Below are 25,282 nucleotides of genomic sequence, written 5' to 3'. Positions count from 1 at the left end.
GGCTTCATGCAGGGAGCCCGACGTGGGACTCCATCCCTGGTCTCCAGGATCACGCCCTGGGCGGAAGGTGGTGCTAAACTGCTGAGCCACCCGGGCTGCCCCTGAACGTTTTTCTAAGCGACTGTTGGGATGTTATCAAATTGCCCTCCCGTGTCCCCACCTGCAGCCCTTAGCTGCACCCCTTCTTCCCTGCAGCTCAGCCCTTCGTGGCCACTTGGAAGGGATGGGTGGTGGCGGGGAGAGAGCCCTCACCAGTAGAAATCAATAGAAAGGAGCAGGGCTGTACGGCGGCTTCTTAGGTTCCTGGACAACACAGAGGCCACAGGCCTTTTTTTTTTTTTTTTTGGATTTTATTTATTTATTTGAGAAAGAGAGAGAGAGAAGGAGCAGGGGGAGGGGCAGAGGGAGAGGGAGAAGCAGACTCCTTGCTGAACGGGAGCCCGATGTGGGGCTCGATCCTGGGGAGTGTGGGATCATGGCCCGAGCTGAAGGCAGAGGCTTCACCGACTGAGCCACCCAGGCGCCCCCTGCCCACGTGTCTTGAGGAAAGAATCAGGACCCCGTATTGGACAAGTATTCCTGTTCTCTGGTTGGAGCACAGGGTATTTGAGGTCAACACCACCCTGTGCACTCCAGGATGCATCACAGCGCTGGGTGTAGGCCCCCTCGCAGCCGGGACCATCTCGTCGACAGATCTGGACCCAGGACCCCAGACCCCAAACGTGGAGCCCTTGCCTTTCAGATGCTCAGAGGCTGGCGGGTGGGGGCGGCTGCTGGGGGCTCAGCTGGAGGAGAACCAGCTGAAGGTGGCTGGTGCCTCGTGACAGGGGAGGGAGGCCCCGACTCCCTGGACTCACTCTGCCCCAGACGACTAGAGTTGGGTGCTCCTGCCATCTGTGCGAGGGGACACCCAGCCCAGGGAAGACAGGCCACTCAGCCACCTGTGAGGAGCCGGGCCTGGGACCCAGCACACTGGCCTCCCTTCCCCTGGACCCCAGAAGGGAGGCCGGGAGGGGGTGCGGGTCAGAGCCGGAGCTGTGGGGAGCTGGAGTCTAAGGGACTGAGATGCCTTGGGAGTTGCGAAGCCTCCGGAGACGGGAGCCGCAGGGCAAGCTGGATTTGGAAGGAGGAGCAAGGTTCCCTGGGCGAAGAAGAGAGGAAGGGTAGGAGGCGGGAGAGGGTACCTCTTTCCAGGGGTGTCAGGAGGCCGGACGTCGTGCCTCCAGGCTGGGTGGTCTGTGCCGCAGTTCACACCCGCCGGCTCCCCCGTGCCGTCAGGCGAAGTGCAGGGGCGGTGAGCGTGAGCGAAGCATTCGGTGTCTGTGCCCCGAGTGAGGGTGCCCGCGATGTGCACCCCCCTGGCCCCAGCCCGGTGGAGCAGACCCCGCACCTGCTTCCCCGCCCTGCCCTAAGTCACAGGACAGCCTCAAGGAGCCCCCAGCCCCCAGTTGGCAGGCACTTATGGAGCGCCGACTGTATACAAAGGGGGATACTTGGACACTCCCCTGCAAGAGTGACAGGGGGAGGGAGGGGGACGGTGTTTTTGAACTTCTCAGCATCCTCTGGCGTGCGGGAGTTAGCAGCCTGGTGATGCTTTTACCGTCACTTGCAAAAGTCAGGGCAATGGGAGCGCCCCTTCCCCGGGCGCAGGGCCACGGACGCAGCAGTGAGCAGGTGGGGGGTTGAGGATTCAGAGCTGCAGAACCTCAGCTGGGCTTTCCCACCCCAGTTCCTGTGTGGATGCAAACGCGCCCGGCGGCCCAGCCCTTCCCAGACTCGCTGGGCCCCGTGTCCACCCCTCCCGGCGAGGCACGACCGCGGACCGCAGAGCCGAAGCCGCGGGTGTGGCCGGCAGCGCGATGCTCGGCGAGGCCAGGGCCGGGCGTTGAGAAGACGCTCGCGTCCCAGGGCGTGGAAGGGAGTCCGCTCTCCATTCTCTTGCTGTGTTTGCAGTCGCAAGGACGTTAATTCGACCCGACGTTTCGTTCCGCGCCCCTCCCGCACCTGCTGGTCTTCCTTCCAGCAAAGAGTGGGCAGCTTGCCCGGCGAGCAACAGCGCGAGCGGGAATCCAGCAACGTCGTCTTGTTCTCATTGTTTCGTGCGATTACTTTTTTTTTTTTTTTTTTTTGCTTCTGCCAAGTAATCCTCACTTTCCACTTGTGGTCAGGATGGGAGATTTCCTAGTAAAATGAACTGATTTTTTTTTTTTTCTGAAATGAGCCATTAAAGATGAGTGAGTCAGTAATAGCCGGGCGAAGACACCGCTGTGCTTGTGCTCCCCAGTCACGTCCCCTGGGCGCCCCTCAAGACTTCAGACCCCGGGGCCTCGGCGATGTACTAGGTGCTCAGTAAATACTGCTGAGCACCGGCCAGAGGATGCCGTGTCCCTCCTTAATCCCAGGGACAGTGCCAGACTCCCATGAGGTAAAGACGCAGGGGTGAGGACCCCAGCCCTGAGCGTGTCCTCACGGCGCTGGGCGCACAGGGCCCCGTCCTGGGTTCCTGCAGGACCGTGGCCGCGGCCCCCTCCCTACCCACACCAGCAGCAGCATCGCCCCCGGGGAGCCTGTTGGAAGCGCAGGATCTTGGGCTCAGCCCAGCGCTCCGGGGTCAGGCTCTTTGAGTAGACGAGTTCCTGGGTGACTGCCCACCCAGGAGCTTGGAGCCGGCCCAGGAGATCTTATCGGAAGCAGGTGTTTAATCTGGGGATTGTTCTGTTTTATTGTGTTAAAATGTACATAACCTAATATTTACCATCTTGACCATTTGTTAAGTGTACTATTCGGTGGCAGGAAGGATATTCACAGGGTTGTGTAACCAACACCACCCTCTAGAGCCAGCATCAGGTGCCCCAAACCCTGCCCTGTTAAACCCTAACTCCCTCCCCTTAGCCCTCCCTCGGGCCCTGGCAGCCGCCTACCCTCTGTGGATTCGACTCCTCTAGGGGACCCCATATAGTGGAATCCTACAACATTTGTCCTCCTGTGTCTGGCTGCTGTCACTAAACATGTTTCCAAGGCCCATCCATGCTGTAGCATGGATCAGAATTCCCCCCCTCCTTTTTTTAAGGATTTTATTCATTTATTTATTAGAGAGAGAAATCAGGAGCTTGGGGGTGGGGATGGGGAGGCGCAGAGGAAGAGGGAGAAGCAGACTCCCTGCTGAGCAGGGAGCCCGACAGGGCCCCATCCCAGGACTCGGGGGGTCGTGTCCTGAGCCGAAGGCAGACGCTTTACCAATGGAGCCAATACAGGGGCCCCTGAAATTCCCTTTTTTATGATGGAATGATGTTCTGCACTTGTCTTATCTGTTCACCTGCCAGTAGACAGGTACTGGGTCGCTTCCGCCTCTTGGCTGCGGCGGACCCTGCTGCTGTGAACACGGGCGTACGAGAACCCTGTTTTCCGTCCTTCCGAGGATGTACTTGTGTGTGTTTTCCACGGCGGCCACACCATCTGATGTGCCCACCAGCAATGCATGAAGTTCCAGGATCTCTACATCCTCCCCCAACACTCGTTATTTCTCTCTCTCTCTCTCTCTCTTTTTAATTTATGATAAGCCTCCTGGGGGTGGTGGTGAGAGGTCCAGCTCTTGTCGCCTGTGGCTCTCTCATGACATGTACGGAGGAGATGCTGGAGGTTTTAACTAGAGGAGCCACCTGGAACTCCTGGTGGGCCTCTCCCTCGGAGACCTGATTCCTTCCATCTCGGGGCCGGGGGTGCTGCCTGCCTCTGGATCTCCCCATAGACCCCATCACGAATCTCCTGGACGGTGGTCAAAGCAGGCCCTAGGCTCTCCTTTCTTTTCTCAGCCACTCAGCCCTGGGCCAGGGGGCTGGGAGAGGCTAGTGAGACTCACCCCACAGCCACCCTCCCCACCCCTGACCCCCCACCCCCACCCCGGCCCCTACAACCCCATGGACTGGGCTTTCTGAAAGGTCAAGGTTCCAAGGGTCTGAGATGGGGGCAGTATTGTGGGAGAGACTTTGAGGTGGGTTTCTAAAAGCCTGGGTTCAAATCCTGGTTTGGGATTTGGGACCTGTGGTTCAGCCAGCCCGGGCCCCAGAGCATCCTCCTCATCCACAGTTCAGATGTGGTGTGGTATAGATGTTGCGGCACGGCGACGGGGTCAGAGGTGATAACTGCTTAGGAAATGTCTCCAGGTTTTACCGTGAGTGAGGAGGTGGGAAGTCTGGAGCTAGGTCTTCAAGGATGAAAACAGTTTGCCAGGCAGACATCGGAGGCCTTGTGCATCCAGCAAAGGGCTGGTTTTTTGGTCTTGCTGGAGCCCAGTGGTCCCCTGGGAGGAGTGGCGGGGGCAGGAGGATGGAGGGAGCAGAAGCAGGGAGGTGGGCTCAGAGGTCACCTGACCCTTCTCCTATCACCCGATGTCATTGCCTCCGGCTGATGGAGGAGCTAGCACATAGTAGGTGCTCAATAAGCCTTTGCAGAATGAGTGAGGGAGCTCTCTCCCGTCTCCTGGAGTGGGCCCTGGGCTTCTGGACCAGCGGGGAGGTGGCTGGCTGAGCCTCCTGGGGCCTCCGGCACCTTGCAGAAGGGAAGGTACTGGAGAAGGGGGCCCAGGGAGGGGGCTCAGGGGCCCCGGCCAGAGGCAGCACAGCCCAGCTGACCTTTCTCCTTCCACCCTCCGCCCGCAGAGGCTCCAGCGGGAGAAGCAACCCAACAACTTGAACGATACCATCAGGGAGCTGTTCCAGGTGGTGCCCGGGAACGTGGACCCCCTGCTGGAGAAGAGGTCGGTGGGCTGCCGGCGCTGCGCAGTCGTGGGCAACTCTGGCAACCTCCGAGAGTCCTGGTACGGGCCTCAGATCGACAGCCACGACTTCGTGCTCAGGTGAGCGCCTGGAGCCCCTCGGAGCCGCGGGAGGCGCCTGGGCTCAGGGCCAGGAGGGCAAGACCCAGTCCTAGCAGGCCTAGACTCCCCTTCGGACCTTGGGGGCTCCCTGTGGGCCTCAGTTTCCCCATCTGTGCATTATAGGAAGGAGGTAGACCAGCAGTGCCTCTCTGGACCCCGATGGGAGACCATACACAGGAGGAAGCCAGCAGGTCGGGAGCTTTGCACAGAGAGGCCTGGAGGGAGGGCAAGAGGCAGTTGCAGACCCTTGTCTGATCTTTAAAATTCAGCCCCATTTTGCAACCTAGGCTGTAATAAAAACTATGTGCTTTTAATGTAAATGCATTTCCCTGTCACCAAGGAGAATAGTTTCCCTGGGAAGAGATGTATCCTGGGTTTCTTATAATCTCCACGTTGTTCACTCGGCAGTGAGGCCGCTGCTCCCCAGGCACCTTCTAGAATAGTCTCCTGTCTCTGCGATCTCTGCGTTTATGTCCTTAGACTGCTCTCACCCGGCTTCTCGGAGCCTCTGTGTGCCCGGCGTGCGGCAGGAACATCCGTGGGGGAGGGAAAGCATCGGGTCCCAGGTCAGACAGACCTGAGTTCAAGGCTGCACACTTGCCAGCTCCGTGTCCTGGGACTAATTCTTGGCGTTCAGATTTCTCCCATCATAGAATAGGACCAGAGAATACCTCCCGGGCGCAGTCATCATTCGGATGTAATGAGGCGCGCCTCTTGGCCAGGACGGGGCCTTGCGCACAGTAGGTCAGCAGGAGTGGCCACGGTCAGGCTCGCTCCAGAGCGCGTAAGAGATGGAAAGCAGCAAGAGCATTTGAGCTGTGTCCTGATCGTCTCCATCGAAGCCGCCCCCTTGCGACGTGATGCGATGCGTGTCCCGCTGTCCCTTCCCTCCCAGGATGAACAAGGCCCCCACGGCGGGCTTCGAGATGGATGTCGGGAGCAAGACCACCCACCACCTGGTGTACCCCGAGAGCTTCAGGGAGCTGGCGGAGAATGTCAGCATGGTCCTGGTGCCCTTCAAGACCACCGACCTGGAGTGGGTGGTCAGTGCCACCACCACAGGCACCATCTCTCAGTGAGTCCCCGGGGTGGAGAGCCCCCACGCCCTCACTGGTCCTCCGTGCCCCCACCATGTGGTGCCCGCACCAGGATGCCTCCCCCGCTGGACTTCCTTCTGGAATGCACCAGCCCCGCAGTCTGCAGGCTGCCACCCAGCCTGCAGCGACTCCTGGTCCCTTCCTCTGCTGCTAACACCCTGCAAGCTTTGACCTTCCCCCCTCCTCACGACTCCAGAATAGGCTCTAGGGCTTACTGGAAACTCCTCGGGAGGAGGGACCTCCCCCCCCAGAAAGGACTCTGCACATGACAGATCTGCTTTGTTTCTGCCATGCATCCCGAGGCTGACAGCCCCCCACCTTGGGAGCTCTAAAAATAGCCCCAGAGAGCACTGGGGGCAGGCAGGGAGGCCCAGCGCCCGCTGGCAGCTGCAGCCTGAGTCGTCGTGAGCTGTCCCGAGAGTGGGGGGCTCACCTGAGCGGTTCTTCTGTTCCAGGCACCCCACTGGGTACTGGGCACTTGCCGTCTCCTTGCATTCCTCCGCGGTTTGTGCCTCTCGCCTCCCTCCTCCCGGGGAGGACCCCCCATGGAGGCCTGCCCAACCATGCTGCCCAAGCTTGAGAGCCAGGCTGGGCCTCGGTCTGAGCCCTAGGTCCCTTACTCTTCCTGAAAAGAAGCAGCTTCCCTGTCCAGATGGCCAGCAGCCTCCTGGTCCGGGTCCCGGCCAAGCCTGATGGCCTGGGGTGCAGGAGTCTGGGGCCACCCCCTCAGGAGGGCAGTGAGGGACGCAGGCTCAGGCAGGGGAGGAGCGGGCCAAGCCTGAGCTCAGCTGCCCTCTCCTCCCACCCCGTCCCATGAGGTCAGGAGCATGAATTGCCCCAGTAGATCCCACGTGAGGCGTTTACATCTGCACCTTGGGGCACACGTAACGTTGCAGATGGGAGGGGGCCTTTGTGGGGCTCATCCTTCATCCTTTGAGCTGTGCTCCATCAGGCTCCTTCAGGCTTGCTTGGAGCCAGTCCCCTGGTCTTCACCTTTCTGGGGGAAAATATGGCATTTAAAAAAAAAATTCTTGGGATGAGCACTGGGTGTTATACTATGTGTTGGCAAGTCGAACTTCAATAAAAAAAGCATATATATTATATATACATATATGTACAATATACATATGTATATTGTATATACATTTTATGTATATATACATATTTTTTATATATATAGAAAATTCTTGAGTGAGCCACGAGCGCCCTCTGGTGTCCTTAATGGGCCACTGCTGCAGGAGGACAGGCCGGGGCGGGAAGTGGCGTCTCTGCCTCCCTCTCCAGGGTCAGCCCCAAGCGCTGCGGCCTGGCCCCCTCAGCCCCCTCCACCCCCTCCCACATTAACCACCTGCTCTTTCTCTGCCTGCAGCACCTATGTTCCTGTTCCTGCAAAGATCAAAGTGAAAAAGGATAAGGTAAGTTGAGGCTGAGGATCCTCGTCCTATGAGCTCAGGCTCAGTTTGGTGACAGAGAGCACCACCTCTCCCCTCTGCCAGCACCTGGCTGCAGAGAGCCCTTGGGCCCCTGGGCGGGCGGAGGCCTCCACGCAGCTTCCCGGCTCGACAGACAAACCCTGACAAAGCCTCTCCCAAGTGGGGGCCCCCGACCAGCGGTGTCACCGGGATATACTGTTGCAAATGCACATACTCAGACCTACCCCAAACCAACTGCATCAGAAACTCTACAGGGAGGGGACGGCCCAGTGACCTGGGCTTTAACTGGCCCTCCAGGGGTGCTGATGTGGCTGCATTTAGAATCAGAGCTGCACAGGGGTGAGCTTTTCAAAGCCAGACCTCACCTCCTGCCTCCCTGGCTCCTCCTCCCCAGAAGGGGGTAGGCCAAGACCTGGGCAAGGGGCCGGAGGATGAAAGTCACGACGTGTCCACCACACGTGTCCGTTGCACACTGTGCTTTTTTAGATGTCGAGATGAGGGTCAGAGAGGTCAAGTAACGTGCTCAGGACCCCACAGGCAGTTCATGGTGTGGCTGGAACTGGAGCGCTCCCTGTGCCCCCAGCACCTGCTGTTCACACTGGAGTGCACCGCCTGGGGGAGAAGCCACATGGGAATCCCTGTAGGGCTGAGTGGGTGGAAGGGGGAGCCTCCCAGACGGCAGTCGCTTGAGGCTGGGTTGAGCAATGAACCGTTCACCAAACACCCGCGTGGTCCTCAGCTCCAGTCTCTTCCTGGGGGCTGGCGTCAGGCTTCCTAGACGTGCATGCTCACCCTCTCTTGCCTGAGAAGTCCCCTTCACTGTCCTCATGGCAGCTGTGAAGGTGGAGGCAAGGGCAGGTCTGATAGCAGACACCTCCCGACATGGCCAGCCTGGCTGTGTGACGCCGGGCCCACGGCTTAGCCTCTCTGAGCTCCGTTTCCTCATCTGTCACACGAGCAGAGGGAAGGCGAGCACATGGGGCCATGTCAGGGCGTGGAGACTGTTCAGGCCCATCGCCGGCAGGACAGGTGTCTCGGTGCATGTGTTTCCTGCAGTGTGACCGGAGCGATCCCGTCCCCACCTCATGCTGTTTCCCGGAACCTCGCTGGCCTGATTTTGGATGTTCCTTGGAAGTCTCCTTCTCAGGGAGCCTCCTCCCCTCCAGTGCTTTCTTGTCTCCTCTGCTTAATTTCTCTCCACGTTTCTGTAGTTGGGTCTTAGCATCCTTTGGCCCCGGGGTCAGGCTACTGCCCGTCCTTCCCACTAGACGTAAGGCCCACGAGTGCAGGGCTCCCGGTTCCGTTCACGGCTCTGTCCCCCGAGGCCCCAGCAGCGGGGGGCACCTGACGGGTGCTTGGCGTCCTGTGCAGTGGCTCACGAAGGCCTCTGTCCTCCCCTCGCAGATCCTCATCTACCACCCGGCCTTCATCAAGTACGTCTTCGACAGCTGGCTGCAGGGCCACGGGCGGTACCCGTCCACCGGCATCCTCTCCGTCATCTTCTCGCTGCACATCTGCGACGAGGTACGCCCCACCCCCTGGGGAACGAGGGCTCCCCCTCCCACCTTTCCAGGAGCGTCACTGAGAGCACCTGCCTTCAGGCTCTCCTCCTTCCTCGCCGCGGGCTCCAATGTAGTTCTTCTTCCAGAAGCTCTGATTCCTTCTCTCCCCGCTGGAGCTTGCAGCGCTGCTGTCACAGTGGGTTTCAGGGAGTAGCGCTGTTCTCGGAGGAGCACGTTCTCAGGAGCAAGGGTCCTGGCTCCCTCTGTGCGGGCTCCCGAGGCAGAGGCAGAGCCCGTGGGTGGAAGCTCAGACGTGGAGGGCAGAGTAACGGAGCCGATCGTAATAGGGAGACCTGTGGTTTGAATCTCGGCCTCTTATTAGAATTGTCCCTGGAGGACACCTGGGTGGCTCAGTGGTTGAGCGTCTGCCTTTGGCTCAGGGCGTGATCCTGGGGTCCTGGGATTGAGTCTTGCAGCAGGCTCCCTGCATGGAGCTTGCTTCTCCCTCTGCCTGTGTCTCTGCCTCTCTCTCTGTGTGTGTCATGAGTAAGTAAATAAAATCAAAGAGAAAAGAAGAAAGAAAGAAAGAAAGAAAAAAAAGAAAGAAAGAAAGAGAATGAATCGTCCCTGGAGCTAAATCCCAGCACCCAGACCGTGCCCAGGCCCATGTTCACCAGAATGTCCGAAAGTGGGGACCAGGCACCCAGGGGTTCCGCTCTTCCCCGAGGTGGAGAACCCGTGATTGCCAAGCGTGCTTTGTGTTTTCCTTCGTGGACTGTCCTGACCGTCCACCAGGCCCTGCCCGCATCTCCATCGACGCTGTGGGGTACTTGCTGCAGCCCTGGCCAGAGGAGCGGGAGGGACCACAGCACCCACCCCCCACTTCCTCCTGGACCCTGCGTCCGGCAGCGCGATCAGACGTGCCTTCTGGTCCCATGCAGCCATCCCCGCCCCTGCCCCACCTGGCTCCTGGGTGGAATCCCAGGCAGGGAGGGGGCAGGGGTGGTTTCGTCACCCCCACCCCCACCCCAGCCCCGCTGTGCCATCAAGACCCTGGGTGTCTCTCCCAGAAGCTGCATCTCCTCCTTCTCTCCAGCTGGCTCCCTCAGAAGTGCTACTCCCTCCTCTTCCCTCCTGCTGTGGCCCTGCTGGCATTCCTGTCCCTGGCCCTGGGTGGGGCCCCATCCCCAGATCTGCCCAGACAGCGCTTCCTCTCCCTGGAAGGCCCTCGATTATTCCCTCCCGGACGTCTTCCACTCCTGTCCCGAGACCCAGTTCAGATGTCACCTGTGCCCGCAGATCCCTAGATTCCTTCTGGGCCCTGCCCTCCGTGCTATGGGAGGCCTGAGGTTAGCTCCTGTCCCTCACTGGTGCCCTTGGCCAGTCACAAGCTCCAGGTCTGAGACCCTGAGGCTCCCGCGTCCCTGATTTCCCCAGCGCCCACCCAGGGGGCCCTGACGAAGGCCTCCCTGAAGTCTGACGTATGTAGCGCAGTGCCCGGCATCAAGGAAATGCTCAGTAAATGCTTGTCACATGTGGGCAAGGGTCCTGGTCCCTGGAGGCCCCCGGACCACTTGGACATTAGCCTAAGGGAAGGAAAAGAACAGCACCTACCACCTGCCTCCATGTGCTCATTCCCTCTTGGCCCCAGTTTCCAGCTGGGGGACGTGAGGCTCAGAGCAGTGGGCTTGGCACTCGCAGGCTCCAGCCCCAGGTGGCCCTGCCCTCAACCCCGCTCTCCCTGCAGGCCCTGGGGAAGGGGCCCTCCTGCCCAGCACCCTGTGGGCCACCCCTGGGCCGGAGACTTGACTTTGACCTCTCGTGCTTTTGCTCCTCTCAGCCCCTGGGAGACCCAGCAAGGAGCTGGAAGGGTTCATGGGGAGAAGGCTTCATGCGGCTCTTCGGAGGTGGTGTTGACGGAGTTGGGGGTTCCCTGTGGGCGCCCGTCCTTCGAGCTTCTTCCTGTAGCCCTGCTGTCTGGTTCTGACCTTTGCTTTGCCCCCCCCCCACACACACACAGGTGGACTTGTACGGCTTCGGGGCAGACAGTAAGGGGAACTGGCATCACTACTGGGAGAACAATCCATCGGCGGGGGCTTTCCGCAAGACCGGGGTGCACGACGGAGACTTTGAGTCCAACGTGACGGCCACCTTGGCGTCCATCAATAAGATCCGGATATTTAAGGGGAGATGACGCTGCCGAGGAGCACCGGAGCCCGCCTCTTTGGCCAGCCCCAGCCTCTGCTGGAGCCGATCTGTGCTGGGGGCTTTGAGGGCCAGCCTCGGGGGCGTGTTCAGGTGCCCCTCGCGCCCCCTCGCACCCCGACATTTGGCAGCATCGACTCAGCAAGGCCCCAGAGACCTGCTGGGTCTGCAGAGCGAGTGTCAGAACTGGTCTTGGATGGGGACACCCCCCCTCCACCTCCCTGCACCGCCACTGCTGTCCTGGAGCAGGGGGCAGGTGGGGAGACGCGGGAGGAGGTCCGGTCTCCAAACGCTCAAGTCATTTCGGCTTTGGGGGGGCAGAGGGGGAGATATCGAAGACTCTGTGTTCTAAAGTGAAGGACACTGGCCCTGGGCAGAGGGGTCCCGGGCTGACTCTCTGACTCTGATGCTTGCTGGGTGAGGACGACCTCGGGACAGAGCCACATCGGGCCACGTGGACGCTGGGGGTGAGAAGGCACCTTCCTCTGCACGATGCCCGGCCCCTCCCTCACCGCCTCTGCGGTCTTCCCGAAGCTCCTCCGTGGCGGCCAGGAGAGGCGCCCTGCGCCGAGGGTCCTCACAGACGCTTGGCCAAGTGTTTCAGACTCCAGCAGGTGTCTTCTTCGCAAGCTGAGGCTCCCTCGAGTGATCGATCTTTGTGGCCATAAATGATGGCTGAGAGCAGATCTGACTACTTCCACGTGCCTTTGTGTCTGGGGGAGAGCTGTGCGCATTGGCTGAAATAAGGCAAAAGCCTTAACTCGGGAGTGGGGAGCTCCCCCCTCTCCCCGCCCCCAGCAATGCCACCCCCTTGCTCTGGAGCTGGGTAACATCTTTACTAGTTTCCTGAGGCGGTGCCGGAGCTGGAATGAAGCTAGGATGATGCTCAACGGCGTCCAGAGGTGCGTCAGCCGCGGCACGTCATTCTTAGGTTCACAGACTGATGGATTTGGGGCCCGTGACCTTCCAAGGCCACACACAGAACCTCCACCAGCCAGCACTTTGCCCCAGGAGCTCACCCTCCAGGCCAAGTCCCTCCGGGCCACCTGCACAGTGTCCTGGAGTTTGTGGGGCCATCCCAGGAACATGACCCTCGGAGCGGGAGAAGACATACCTCATCCTCTCACTTCTGGGCTGCTCTGATTCCTCCTCATGATTATTTATTGATTTTTTTTTTTTTAATTCAGCTGACATCGCGTGCACTTTGTGGCTCCGTGGCTGGTCCTGATGTTTTAATTAAGCTTGCTCTCGCTTCACCTGGCAGCCGGGGCATGGGGGGCTTAAGTCAAGGTTTGCAGGAGTCCTCAGACTTGGGAGGGGGATGCATATCTAGGGCTTGGGGGCTCGTCCGTGGGCAAATGCCAGGGTTTCAGGTTGGTAGGTTCTCCGAGTGCTCTGTACCTCCTTCCCCTCAGCTCTGCCTCCCTTCTCCATCATTGCGGGTTGGGATCATTCTCAGGCTAAGAATCTGCAAAACCCAGCGGGATGGCCTTGGGGCCAGGTGGGGAGTGGAGTCACACAGGCAGGGCAGCGATGGTTGGCTCCGGTTGCTGACACTGAATCAGAAAATCCACGTTTCCTATTGAGAGCATTTCCTAACAGGCCACTGCTACTTCGAAGAGGTGTGACAGCGTCCCGGCTGTCACGGGGGCCCGTCTCCTGTGCTCCTTGCAGCAGCACTCCGGCAAGTTCTGCTCTCCTGGCTTCAGTCTCTGCCTCTGCAAACGGAGAGGGAGGCATTTGGGGAGCTCAGGGGGCCACAGGTGGTTTCAGGGGGTTCACAAGTGTCCCCAGAGAGAGCACGCCACGCCCGTGTTTTACCCCAAGCCTGTGTGTATGAGCATATATTCCTGGGGAGCGGTGCCGTAGCGTTCATTCAATTGTCAGAGGTTCAGAACCCAGACAATGGTTTACAAAAACACGAAACGACAGCAAGCAAACAAAAACCCGTTCGAGCTTTAAAATCCTCCAACACTTAGACTCTCTTGACCCCTAAAGGCTCATAAATCACTACGAGGTCAGCAAGCTGATCATAAATCCCAAAGACTATATAGCAGGCATCTGTGGGTTGGCTGATGAATCCGCTGAGAGAAGTGGGTGCGGAGCGGCCTCCGAGCTCCTCCCCGAGTCCTGGAAGAGCCGAGTCCAGTCAGAGCTGATGCGTCCGGAGCGCTCAGCCTGCGTCGGGGCTGTGCTGAGTCAGGACAGGTCCCCAGAGTAAGGGGGGGGTCTCTCTCCCTCCCCACCCCACTGGGCTGTCCAGGCTGTTGAGAGGACTTCCCACCTGCCTTCCCATGTAACACTTGAGAAAAGCGAGGCCCGGAGAAGGGAAGTGGCTTGCAAAGTGAACCCGTGGTGCTGGACAACGCAAGTCAGACCCTTTGAGCAAAGATAGAGCACGATCGCTGCATGTTGAACACACCTCGAGGTGGGCTTTCCCAGCCGGCTTCCATCCAGCCTCCCCAAGGACTGTGACCGGGCACAGGTGGGCTCCTCAGGCTGCACGTGGTGGCCCCCGCAAGCTCCGGTGTCTGCCTTTTCCCCCCATCCCTCCAGTGAGGGAGACACCCTTGCTCTTCCCTCAGCCCCAGCAGACTTGTCTTTGTGTTCGTTGGCTTAGCAAAGGGGTCTGACCCGAATGCACCGACGGGCTTCAGCCCCCTGGCATCCGTACCTGGGGTAAGGGTGGCTGAGCATCCAACCAGAGTATTTCCCCCAGAGCTCGTGGCTGTGGGCAGGATAATGAGAACCACCGCCCCCCCACTCGGAGGAGGCTCCTGAATGCCCACCCCAGTGTTGGGCTCCCAGCCTAGGGCCCTGCTTGCTCCTCAAGCACAGAGCTCCCTTGGAGGCCAGTCCTGGACCCCGGGGCAGGGAGCAGAGGCATCCCTGCCTCTCTCAGTGCTGAGCCCGAAGCCAGGAAGACCAGGGCCGAGGAGGGAGAGAGAGATTTTAGCACCCTCCCCGGCCCTGGGGAGCCAGGAGCTGGAGTCACCTGCCGCAAATGCAAGGCCTGGTTCCACGTGCCCCCCTCCGCCCCTGTCCTCACCCCCTTGTTAGGGTGGGTTCGTAGTGTCTGGCTCCCAGAGCCATCAGGCAAAAAAGAAAGTTCTTAAAGAGATGCTTTTAGGGGCATGTGCTTAGTGGGAGAAGCCAGATTCAAGAAAACGGGACTTAAAACGGGGAAGCCAGACGAGAAGGTGTGGGGGGGGGTGTCCGGGTGTGATTCTTGCAAGTGCTGAGGCCAGAAGGACCGAGCCTCTCCAGGTCCAGAGTAGAGTGGAGTCAACGGGGAATATTCAGGACTGTGATGTTTGCGGTAATGGTCCTCTTCAAGGCAGCCTGGACACAAAGCAAAATGGGAAACAGAAAAGAACTCACCGTCCCTCGCGTGGGTAGGACCAAAACAGCTTTCTCCAGGGAGGCGCAAGCCCTGAGTGGCCGCCGTCCGGCCAAAGCCGGCCTCGTGCCATCGGGAACCAGCCACCGCCCATGCCCCTCCGGAGAGCTCGGGGTCGTCATCGTGTCCACCACGGGCATCTGGTTGGAAGCAAACATTCCCACAGGCCACTGGCTGGTCATCGTCCCCTATGGTCTGGGCTGACCGGTTTGAGACCGAGTCCGCTGCCTCGCTCCGGCCTGTCCTGAAGACACCAGCACCCCGGCCTGTGGGGTGCCCCGTGATGCCTCCATGCAGGGAAGAGCAGGGGACCAGGGAGGAAGAGCGGAGACAGGTGAAGCGACAGTCCCCGCGTCCCAGCCTCAGCATTCGCATCCTCTTGGCCCCTACTTTTCCTCTCCGCCCAGCAGACATCTGCCCTGCCCTTGCCCTTGACCCCATTGCTGCGCTTCCCTCAAGGACGGGCCTGGCCTTGGTGGCCACCTGCGGACAGCCCTGCGCCCAACGCCCGCTTCACCCCGGGGCCCGGGTCTGGAGGGGCCGCCCCCAGGACGAACGCGGCTGCCCCACGGGGCCGGCCCCTCACCGGCTTCGCGTCCAAGCCAAAGTTTCTCGAGCACTTTTTTGTTCTTTGCAATCATGTTGGGTTCATTGTTGGTGTTTTAAAATTTTGCTTCCCTCTCCCTCTGGCCTCGCTCCTGTGTGTGTTTTGTAGCCGAGCGCTAACCTGGATGCTTTTTTGAATGACCTTTGCAAGAGCCTGCCTTCCTCGGCCTCTGCTCTGTTTTATTTATTGTTGAATATTTCCAATGATCCAAATCAAAGTGAATTAAAACAAAGCTATTTTATCGTTCGGGGATGGTCGTCCTGTTTCTGCGTCGTCCGGTCAGGGGTTGTTCTCCGTCCTGCAAGAGGCCCAGCGGCTCCTTGGTCTAGGGTCGTCCCCGACCAAGTGCCCAGGGGTTCAGAGCATGAGCCTCTCAAATGCCACTGTGCCTCTCGCTGCTGTGTGACAGTGATGAGTCACCTAGCCTCTCTGAATCTCAGCTGCCCCCTCTGTCGGATGGACGTGACCGTACTGGCCGTCAGAGAGGGTGTGACCTCTGTGCCAGCTGCTCCAAGCACCTGCTGAGTGAAACAGCCTTGGCCAGGGCCCCATGCGGGCCTAATGAGGGTTCATTCTTTTCCCGATGAATGGGTACATCTGCGGATGCATCCAAGTTTGATCCAGAGTCGGCCCAAGTCTTGTTGTGAACAGATCAGAGATCCAGGATTGGGGTTCTGTAATGCAAAACTGGCGTCAGCCGTAGTAGCTCCCAATCTGCGTGGCACGTCACAGTTGGCACGAGGCCTCCCTGGGCACGATCCTGAGTTCTCCAAGCAGCCCTGTGGGGCTGGTGAGCGGTTGCCGGGTTTCCACGTGGGCAAAGCCAGATGGGATTAGAGGTGGGCTTCAAAGCAAGCAGACCCAGGGCTCCCTGTCTGTCACTCTGCAGCCCCCCACAAGGACGTCTCCCAGGTTCATTTGGGAAGTTTGCGGAGACCCTCTGAAGGCAGCGTCGGAGCAGAAGGGCACAGAGAGGAACGCAGGCGGCCTGACTCCAGGGCCTTCTTATTAGCTGTGTGAGTTCGAACAAGGTCCTTAACCTCTCTGTGCCTGAGCTCCTTGTGGGTAAAGCCGGGGTGCCAGGGTACCTACCTTAGAAACCTGCTTGAGGATTCAATGAGTTACACACTGCAGGCTAAGAAACACGTGCCCCTGAAGCCTCCGATAGATGCTTCCTGTTATGAAATCAAGATCGTGCGTGGAGAAGGACATGCCAGCCAGACTGTGAGCCCCCCTCCCTGGGCACCCAGGCTGATTTGCCCCCTCCCCTTCCTTCTTGCACCTCTTCCCAGGCTCCTGCAGCCACTGCTGGGGGCTCTGATCACCCTTGATTGCTTTCCAAGTGGCTTCTCCAACTCTTAGCATTCCCCTTCCTTATTCCCCCATCACTCTGTTATCCTCACCCCATCAGGGCTGCTGTGCTCTCTGGGGCGGGGAGTATTGTTAACACGGCCCCCCCCTTCCCCATTTAGAGACCCAGCTTCTAACAAGTTCCTTCCTGGGAGAGCTCAGGTTCCAGCTGCAATGTGGGAAAGCAGCCACCAGGTGGTGACACATGCAGGCAGGACCCATCCGTATTGCTCAGCCAGCGGGGAGCTCATTCCCCACCCGCTTTCCAGGCGGGAAGGAGGCCAGGGAAGGGAATGGAATTAGTCAAAACCCTCCACAGAGAGCCCTGAGGACCTAAGGACATTTCTTGAGGACCCCCCTGGCACCTGCCCAGACACAGAGGCAAGAGCTGGAGCCCCCTCCATGCTATGCATCCCCCCTAAAGAAAACCTTCTTTAACCTTCTTCTTCTGTCACTAAAGAAACCTTCCGTATGTTAGATCACATCCCCTCCCAAGAGAAGAGGTTGTATGAGGCCCGGGGACCCCTGTACGCTGGTGGAAACCTAGACTGAGTCAAGGGTCCCTCTGTGCTGCTGGGGAAGGACCTGCCTCCCTGCCTCTACTTTTTTTTTTTTTTAATTTATTCATGAGAGACACAAAGAGAGAGGCAGAGACACAGGCAGAGAGAGAAGCAGGCTCCCTGCAGGAAACCCAATGTGGGACTCGATCCCAGGACCCTGGGAATCACACCCTGAGCCGAAGGCAGATGCTCAACCACTGAGCCACCCAGGTGTCCCTCTGCTTCTACTTTGTTCACGGACTCAAAACCTACCAAGTAGAGGCACCTCCGGGGCGCAGGTCCTGACACCCCTACGTCACAATATCCATCTGTAGGATGATGCCAATGTGTTCAAGTGCTCTTGTGGCTCTGCTCCCTCTAAGGCCTGCCCTGGACATGCCCAAGCCCTGGAGCCCCATAGAACAAGGTAAAGCCCTCTTGGTCACCTTCAGCTGAAACACTGGGTTCTCACAGGATGGGTGAATCCCAGGAAACTGCTTCTCAGAAATGCTGGCCACCCACCACACCTAATGTGCTATGAACACACGGAATGATTCAGAGACTGTCTGTGTTCAACTCCGACCCACTGCTGTGGACTGAATTGTGTTCCCTGGAGTCATATATTGAAACCCTAACCCCCCAGTGTGATTCTACTTGGAAGGGGGCCTTTGGGAGGTGATCCGGTTTAGAGCAGGTCATGAGGATAGAGGCCCATGAAGAGATCAGTGGCCTTGTAAGAAGAGACAACAGAAACTGTCCTTCTCCATCACCACCACCACCACCAGCATCATCACAACCACCACCTTCATCTCCACCACCACCACCTTCATCACCACCACCACCACCATCACCACCATCATCACAACCACCACCATCATCACAACCACCACCTTCATCTCCACCACCATCACCACCATCACCACCATCATCACAACTATCACCTTCATCACAACCACCACCTTCATCTCCACCACCACCACCTTCATCACCACCACCACCACCATCACCACCATCATCACAACCACCACCATCATCACAACCACCACCATCATCACAACCACCACCTTCATCTCCACCACCACCACCTTCATCACCACCACCACCACCATCACCACCATCATCACAACCACCACCATCATCACAACCACCACCTTCATCTCCACCACCATCACCACCATCACCACCATCATCACAACTATCACCTTCATCACAACCACCACCTTCATCTCCACCACCACCACCTTCATCACCACCACCACCACCATCACCACCATCATCACAACCACCACCATCATCACAACCACCACCATCATCACAACCACCACCTTCATCTCCACCACCACCACCTTCATCACCACCACCACCACCATCACCACCATCATCACAACCACCACCATCATCACAACCACCACCTTCATCACCACCACCATCACCACCATCACCACCATCATCACAACTATCACCTTCATCACAACCACCACCTTCATCATCACCACCACCTTCATCACAACCACTACCTTCATCACCACCACCACAACCACCATCACCACCATCACCACCACCATCACCATCACCACCACCACCATGTGAACACAGCAACAAAGGAGCTCAGGATGCCACACCCTGTTGGCTCTGGAAAGTACAGTGGTCCCCAACATCTCTAGTTTCTGGGCCTCTAAGGGGCTTATTCCAGACTGGCCTGCCTGTTGCAGACAGGAGGCCACATCCAGGGATAGAAAAGTCGATTCAACTGGGTGAGATAAGCAAGAGCCAACTGGATCTTTTGCTGCAATTCTAAGTCACATCCTCAGATTCAGCCTGACCCAAACTACAAGTGACAACAGGCTCTCAAATCAATCTCTCTGTTAGCTCAGAGCTTGTTACAGAAAGGCAGGATTGTGGCCCTAAGACTCCCACCACTTGGACACAGAGACATGGACCCTGCCAGGTTAGAGACCATGGGGGCTGCGGGTCTGGATGAGAAATTGCAGGAAGTGAGCAGGCACAGTCTTAGGAGCGGGGACAGCACAAGGAGGGTTAGAAACAGTGAGCAGAGAGGCCACAGTTCCCCGGGGAGGTGTAGTGCCCCCGAGGCCAAGATGACTTTAGGGAGAAATGAGGCATGAGGTGGCCTTCAGGATGGAGCAGTACCAGGTGATGGAGAGGCTGAAGGTGGAGGGAGGAAGTGGGGGGAGAGTAGAGGTCCAGGCCCATGGGGGCAGGTTCTATATATGAGCTCTACAGGGACACTAAAGTCACTGGAGTAGAGGCACAAATTGGGTAGAAACACACAACGAATTTGCGAAGTCCACCAGGAATGAGGGAAAGTAGGCAGCAAGATGGCAGGTGCCAGGGCACAGACAAAAGGGCAATGGGGTAGCCCAATGGCAGGTGCAGCTAGAGAAAGGTCTGGCGACAATGAGGGGGTGGGGAATAAAGTCCAGAAACATCAGTGTGGACCCCTAAGGGCATGGTCCTCACCCTGGATGCTGCTGCTGGGAGCCAGAGAAAAGCAACCAGAGGCTGGGATGCTCACAGTGTCCTCAGGACCCTCAGGCATGCCTCCCGTGTCAGGGCAGTGAGCCTCCCTCTTGACAGGGCCGGGGAGCTCCCCGCCTGTGCCTGGTACGCTTCCTGGAGCACAGAAGACCAAAGCCAGGGGCTGTGAGTGCTATCACCTGAGAACATCTTTTCTCAGGCCTTCCAGAAGGGGTGCCTACTGGTTGTATGAACTATTGCTGCAGAAAGCAGAGTGCCCTGAGGGCGTCTGCAGAGCCACCCAGGTCCAGGTCCCCCTTCCTGTGGCTACTCATGACACCTGAGAACTCCTCCCTCTCCATGTTTTCTAACCTTTGGACTGGCTTTGCTGAACCTTTATCCAAAACAGAGCGCTCTGCCTGGTGGGTGTAGACCTGCAGATGGCTGGAAGCTTTCTCCCCACTGGAGGCGCCCCCATGAAGAGGGCTGGGTTGGATCACGGTCCCCCACATGCCCTGAGAGTCCTAGACCTGGATCCAGACATGGAGCTTCTCTGCAAAGTGGAAAACGATTCCTAACTGGTCTGCCTGATGGGATAGTGGGCAAAACCAATATACTTTAGGCTTACATACATTTCATTTGATAAATACTCGCCAAGGGCCCCCGGAGGCTGGGGCTTGGCCAGACAAGTTCTCTGCCATCAGAAGACCACAGACCGGGGATCCCTGGGTGGCGCAGCGGTTTGGCGCCTGCCTTTGGCCCAGGGCGCGATCCTGGAGACCCGGGATCGAATCCCACATCGGGCTCCCGGTGCATGGAGCCTGCTTCTCCCTCTGCCTGTGTCTCTGCCTCTCTCTCTCTCTCTCTCTCTGTGACTATCATAAATAAAATTAAAAAAAAAAATTTAAAAATTAAAAAAAAAAAAAGAAGACCACAGACCAAGGGGGCCGGGTAGAGACAGGCAGGTAGTCAGAGAGCGACAAGACCAGGAAAAGTGGGCGATGGTTCACGATGACCACGCTTCCCTTGGCACGCTGGTCAACACGGGCTCAGTGCTTTGCCTCCATTCATCTCATTCAGTCCTGCAACAATCCCTCCAAGAAGCACAATACCCCACTGGAGGAGAATTTAACCAGGAAGCTTAGACTCTAGGGGGTGTGGTCACTTGCCAGCAAGGAAGGGGTGTACACAGGACCTCAAAAGCCAGGTATTGGCTGGCTGAGAATGAGAAGCCTCAGCTTCCCACAAGAGCGTGGGGCCAAGGCACTATCAGCTTTGCTCCAGACTCAAGCACTTGGAAGATGAGCCCCCGCCCCCCAAGGGCTAGTAGGGCACGGCCTGTCCTGGGAAACCCTTTCTGACCTTGGCCTAGAGTGCTGACCGGGCCACCTCGCAACGCTGGCCACCAGAGGGCACAACGGACCTGCCTTCCTTTCCACCAGAATTTTTTCCATCAGGGTTTGGTTGGGCCCCAGAGAGCAGATGAAAACAGCAGGAGAAAACACACACCCGTGTGTACAAGGTCAGAACTTAAAACAAACCACTTGGCATTACGTTTCAGTTCCACCCCCACCCCCCAGATAAGGAGACTGGTATCTCTGCACTCAGCCAGGAGATGTGGGTCAAGAGGAAAAGCCTTGGCCCAGCTGGACAAGGCCAAAACCCCCAGCGAGCGTGGAGAAGCCGAGAAGCTCTCTTGAGCTCCCTGCACGCATGGCTGACCTGTGCCCGCGGCCCTCCAGGTCTCGGACTCTTGCTGCCTTCCCCCCGCGGCCCTGCTCTGTGACTCATTAGCTTTGTAAGATGGGGCGGGGGTGGGGAGGGGACCTGATATCTGGGAACCTTAGTTTCTTAACCTGTAAAATGGGCTTCGAGTGATAGTCTCCATAAGTCCTTTCTGTTTGCCCGGCACGGATCGTGCGCTTCCTCGCTGAGTTCTCCCAATGGCCTCATGAGAACGACAACGGTACCATCCTGGTGCAGCTCAGAGCCCGGCCTCACCTCCTTCTGGAGCCCACGGGCGACAGGACCTGGAAACCCAGGATCAAGGGATGGCGGTCGAGTTTAGCAAACATTGAATCCGCCTCACGGAGCGGCCAGAGGAGATGGGCTATGTGCTTCCATCGTGGCCTGGCCTGATCAGGGGAGGGGTGGGCAGCATTCAGGCGATCCTGATCCTGACCCTGTCTGAGACCCCCAGCCGGCCGGGCCACGCTGGCCTGAGCGCAGAGGATGGGCAGGAGGGTTCCAGCTGAGAAGAGGGCCAGACGCTGCATTCACCAGCTGCCTCCCTGTGCATGAGACTTCAGTCTGCGCCCTGCCTGGGATCCAGATGTCCCCAGACAGCCTGGGGGTAGGGACCATATTTATTCATCCATCTGCATTTGTTGAGTGTTGAGCACCGTGGCAGCCGTGGGAGGACATTCCTTTACTTTCCTGATGTAACCGTCTTGTTTTTCTGGTGCAGATGGTCAAGCCAGCCGTCAGAAGACAGTGTGACGTGTGGCTCCAGAAATGCAGAGTTCCACTCATTTTTTCTCTTTTCCCCTTTATTCCCTTTCACTATCAGAGAGGGAGACAGAACATGAGAGACTCCTAACTCTGGGAAACGAACAAGGGGTGGTGGAAGGGGAGGAGGGCGGGGGGATGGGGTGACTGGATGATGGGCACTGAGAGGGGCACTTGATGGGATGAGCACTGGGTGTTATTCTGTATGTTGGCAAATTGAACTCCAATAAAAAAAAAAAAATTAATTAATTATTTAAAAAAGAAGTTTTAAATTTTGAAACAAAAAAAAAAGAAGAAATGCAGAGTTGCATGGAGCACAGGGTCTGAGCTTGTCTAGAGAGATCAAGGGAGACTTCCTGGAGGAAAAGGCCACTGGGATGAGACATCGGGTGCAAGGATGGTGACCCATGCAAGGAAAGGGTGGGAGGGGGTGCTGGGCAGAGGGAAGAGCACGTGCAAAGTCCCTGAGGTGAGAGAGTGTGTAGCACAGTCACAAAGCTGGAAGGTGCCCAGTGACACTGAGACAGGGAGGCAGGAGCAAGAGCTGGGGAGTGGGGCTGCAGGATCGTGTTGCCTTGGGAATTTGTGGGGAACTGGGCTTTATCCTCAGGAAAATGCAGAGCACCGAAGGCTACAGACCAGAGTGAGTGGGGAAATCTAAAGTGCCATCACCCAAAGAACACTTGGTGTGATGGTTGAACATATATTTACATAAAATGCATAAGGTGTTTCACATCCTTGCTCCCGTGGAGCAAAACCCAGCCAGGAACAGGTGTGCAAACTCGAGCTGACAAAGTAAAATACTTGGCAGGGACACAACACCCAGTGAGTCAGAGACAGACTGGGCAGGACTTGGGGCCGCAGAGCCCAGCGGCATCCACTCTGCACACCCCAGCTCTGCACGCAGCCCCACTACTGTCAGGGCTGGGGGGGAGGGGACGTCTCCCCCACGGGGACGCGAGCTGCTCGTCACTGGGCCCACCCTGCCTTCCCACAAGTGAGCGCAGAGCCTGGCCCAGGGGGGCACGATGCATGTGTGTGTGAGGAATCGGAGAGGTTTGCATGGCAGGAATCTGTGATGGTAAGGCCCCGGTCCCCACTGCTGGGGCTTGCTCCTGGCCAAGACTCGGTCAGGGCTTTGCTGCACCCCCAGGCTCAGAGGTCCACTCGGAGGATGACCAGCTCCATTATTCCGCAAAGGAACAGTTTGCAATGCTCCTCTGCGAACCATCCAGGCGTCCCAAAGGAGTTGAAAACTTCTGAAAGTTATGATTGGCATCTCTTACTGAAGTCTAAAGTCATTTCTCTATCTCTGTGGAGAGAGGGGGTAAGGGAGAGAGAGAGGAAAAAAAAGAAGGAAAAGAGGAAGATGAAAGAGGAGGAAGAGGGAGAGGACGAGGAAGAGAAGGAGGAGGAAGAATGAACAGGAGGGAAAAAAGGAGAGGGAAAGAGCGAGGCCGATGAGGCAATGCTGAAGCTACCAACACAGAACATTTTTCTTTTAAATTATTTCTAACCAGTACTAAAAATCAATTCTTTAAAAAAAAAAAAAAAAAAAAGGATCCCTGGGTGGCGCAGCAGTTTGGCGCCTGCCTTTGGCCCAGGGCGCGATCCTGGAGACCAGGGATCGAATGCCACATCGGGGTCCCGGTGCATGGAGCCTGCTTCTCCCTCTGCCTGTGTCTCTGCCTCTCTCAATCTCTGTGACTATCATAAATAAATAAGTTAATTAATTAATTTTAAAAAACCCTAAAGAATGGGAGAAATTATTTCCAAATCATGTCCCTGATGATTTCCAGAATATATAAAGAACTCCTACACCTCAACAACAGAAAGGTAATCCACTTAAAAACAGTCTACTTAAAAACTTAAAATCAGTCAAAAGTGGGATGTCCGGGGGGCTCAGCGGTTGAGCGTCTGCCTTCGGCCCAGGGTGTGATCCTGGGGTCCCGGGATTGAGTCCCATGTCGGGCTCCCTGCATGGAATCTCCTCTCTCTGCCTGTGTCTCTGCCCTTCTCTCTCTCTCTGAGTCTTTCATGAATAAATAAAATTAAAAAAAAAAAACAATCAAAGTCTTTGAACAGATATCCTTCCAAAGAAGTTATGGGAATGGACGACTGGACGACATGCTCATGAAAAGATGCTCAACGTCATTAGTCATTACTTTGATGAGAGTCACCATCACACCCACTTGGATGACCATAATCAAAAAAAGAAAAAAGAAAAAAAATGACAAATGTGGGCAGAGACGTCGAGGAACCGGAAAGCTTGTCTCCCTGCAGGTGGAAATGGAACATGGCATGGCTGAGGCCCAGCTTGGCGGGTCCTCCGAAAGCTCCATGCACTTACCATATGGCCCACGACCTCCCACTCATAGGTATACACCCCCAGTAATTGAGAGCCGCTATTCAAACACATGTACGCGAATGTTCTTAGCCGCACTATACACGAGAGCCAAGAGGTCCAAACATCCCAGGTGTCTCCGGGCAGAACATGCATACCCTGCGATGTATCATGAAACGGAATATTCTTCAGCTATAAGAAGGAATGATGTCCTGATAAGTGTTTTTTTTTAAGATTTTATTTATTTATTCATGAGAGACACACACAGAGAGAGGCAGAGACACAGGCTGAGGGAGAAGCAGGCTCCATGCAGGGAGCCCGACGTGGGACTCGATCCCGGGACTCCAGGATCAGGCCCTGGGCCGAAGGCCGGCGCTAAACCGCTGAGCCACCCAGGCATCCCCTGATAAGTGGATGCACCTCGTATTTAAACATCATATGAAGTAAACAAAGCCGCACACAAAGGGCCACATATTATAGGATCCTGTTTATGTGAAACAGCCAGAATTTGTGGATCCGTAGAGACGGAAAGCGGCGAAATAGTTGCCAGGGCTGGTGGGTGTGGAGAGGGGCATGGGAGCTTCCGCTTTGTGGGCACAGGGTTAGATTCTGGGTCAATGCGAAGGTTCTGGAACTATATAGAAGTGGTGGTTGCAGGGACACCTGAGCGTCCGCCTGTGGCTCAGGCCATGACCCCGGGGTCGTGGGATCGAGTCCCGCATCAGGCCCGCCACGGGGAGCCTGCTTCTCCCTCTGCCTGTGTCTCTGCCTCTCATGAATAAATACATAAAATCTTAAAAAAAAAAAAAAAGTGGCGGTTGCAGCGCAATAAAAGTACTAAATGCCCCTGGGTGGTACATTGTAAAATGTTGACTATGCGTTACATGGATGTCACCTAAATTTCAAAAAAATAATTAAAACACTAATATGTATTTTTTTCCTC

At 57.1% G+C, this 25,282-nt stretch overlaps 1 protein-coding gene across 11 annotated transcripts in view; it reads left to right on the top strand.

The window, feature by feature from the left end:
- The window catches only part of ST3GAL1 (ST3 beta-galactoside alpha-2,3-sialyltransferase 1), a 97,195-nt gene extending 81,829 nt beyond the window's left edge, over positions 1 to 15,366 (top strand). For all 11 annotated transcript variants that reach the window (XM_077847325.1, XM_077847334.1, XM_077847324.1 and 8 more), the window contains 5 exons: positions 4,659 to 4,855; positions 5,772 to 5,951; positions 7,343 to 7,388; positions 8,811 to 8,930; positions 10,929 to 15,366. In XM_077847325.1, coding sequence (XP_077703451.1) covers positions 4,659 to 4,855; positions 5,772 to 5,951; positions 7,343 to 7,388; positions 8,811 to 8,930; positions 10,929 to 11,102 — 717 coding nt within the window. In that variant the 3' untranslated portion in view covers positions 11,103 to 15,366. The remainder of the gene's footprint in view (positions 1 to 4,658; positions 4,856 to 5,771; positions 5,952 to 7,342; positions 7,389 to 8,810; positions 8,931 to 10,928) is intronic.
- The last annotated feature ends 9,916 nt before the right edge of the window (positions 15,367 to 25,282 follow it).

The sequence above is a fragment of the Canis aureus genome, chromosome 14 (assembly GCF_053574225.1).
Source record: "Canis aureus isolate CA01 chromosome 14, VMU_Caureus_v.1.0, whole genome shotgun sequence".
In the NCBI taxonomy this organism is placed as follows: Eukaryota; Metazoa; Chordata; class Mammalia; order Carnivora; family Canidae; genus Canis; species Canis aureus.
The sequence above is the reverse complement of the archived record's forward strand: the minus strand, read 5'-3'. Positions and strand labels throughout refer to the sequence as shown.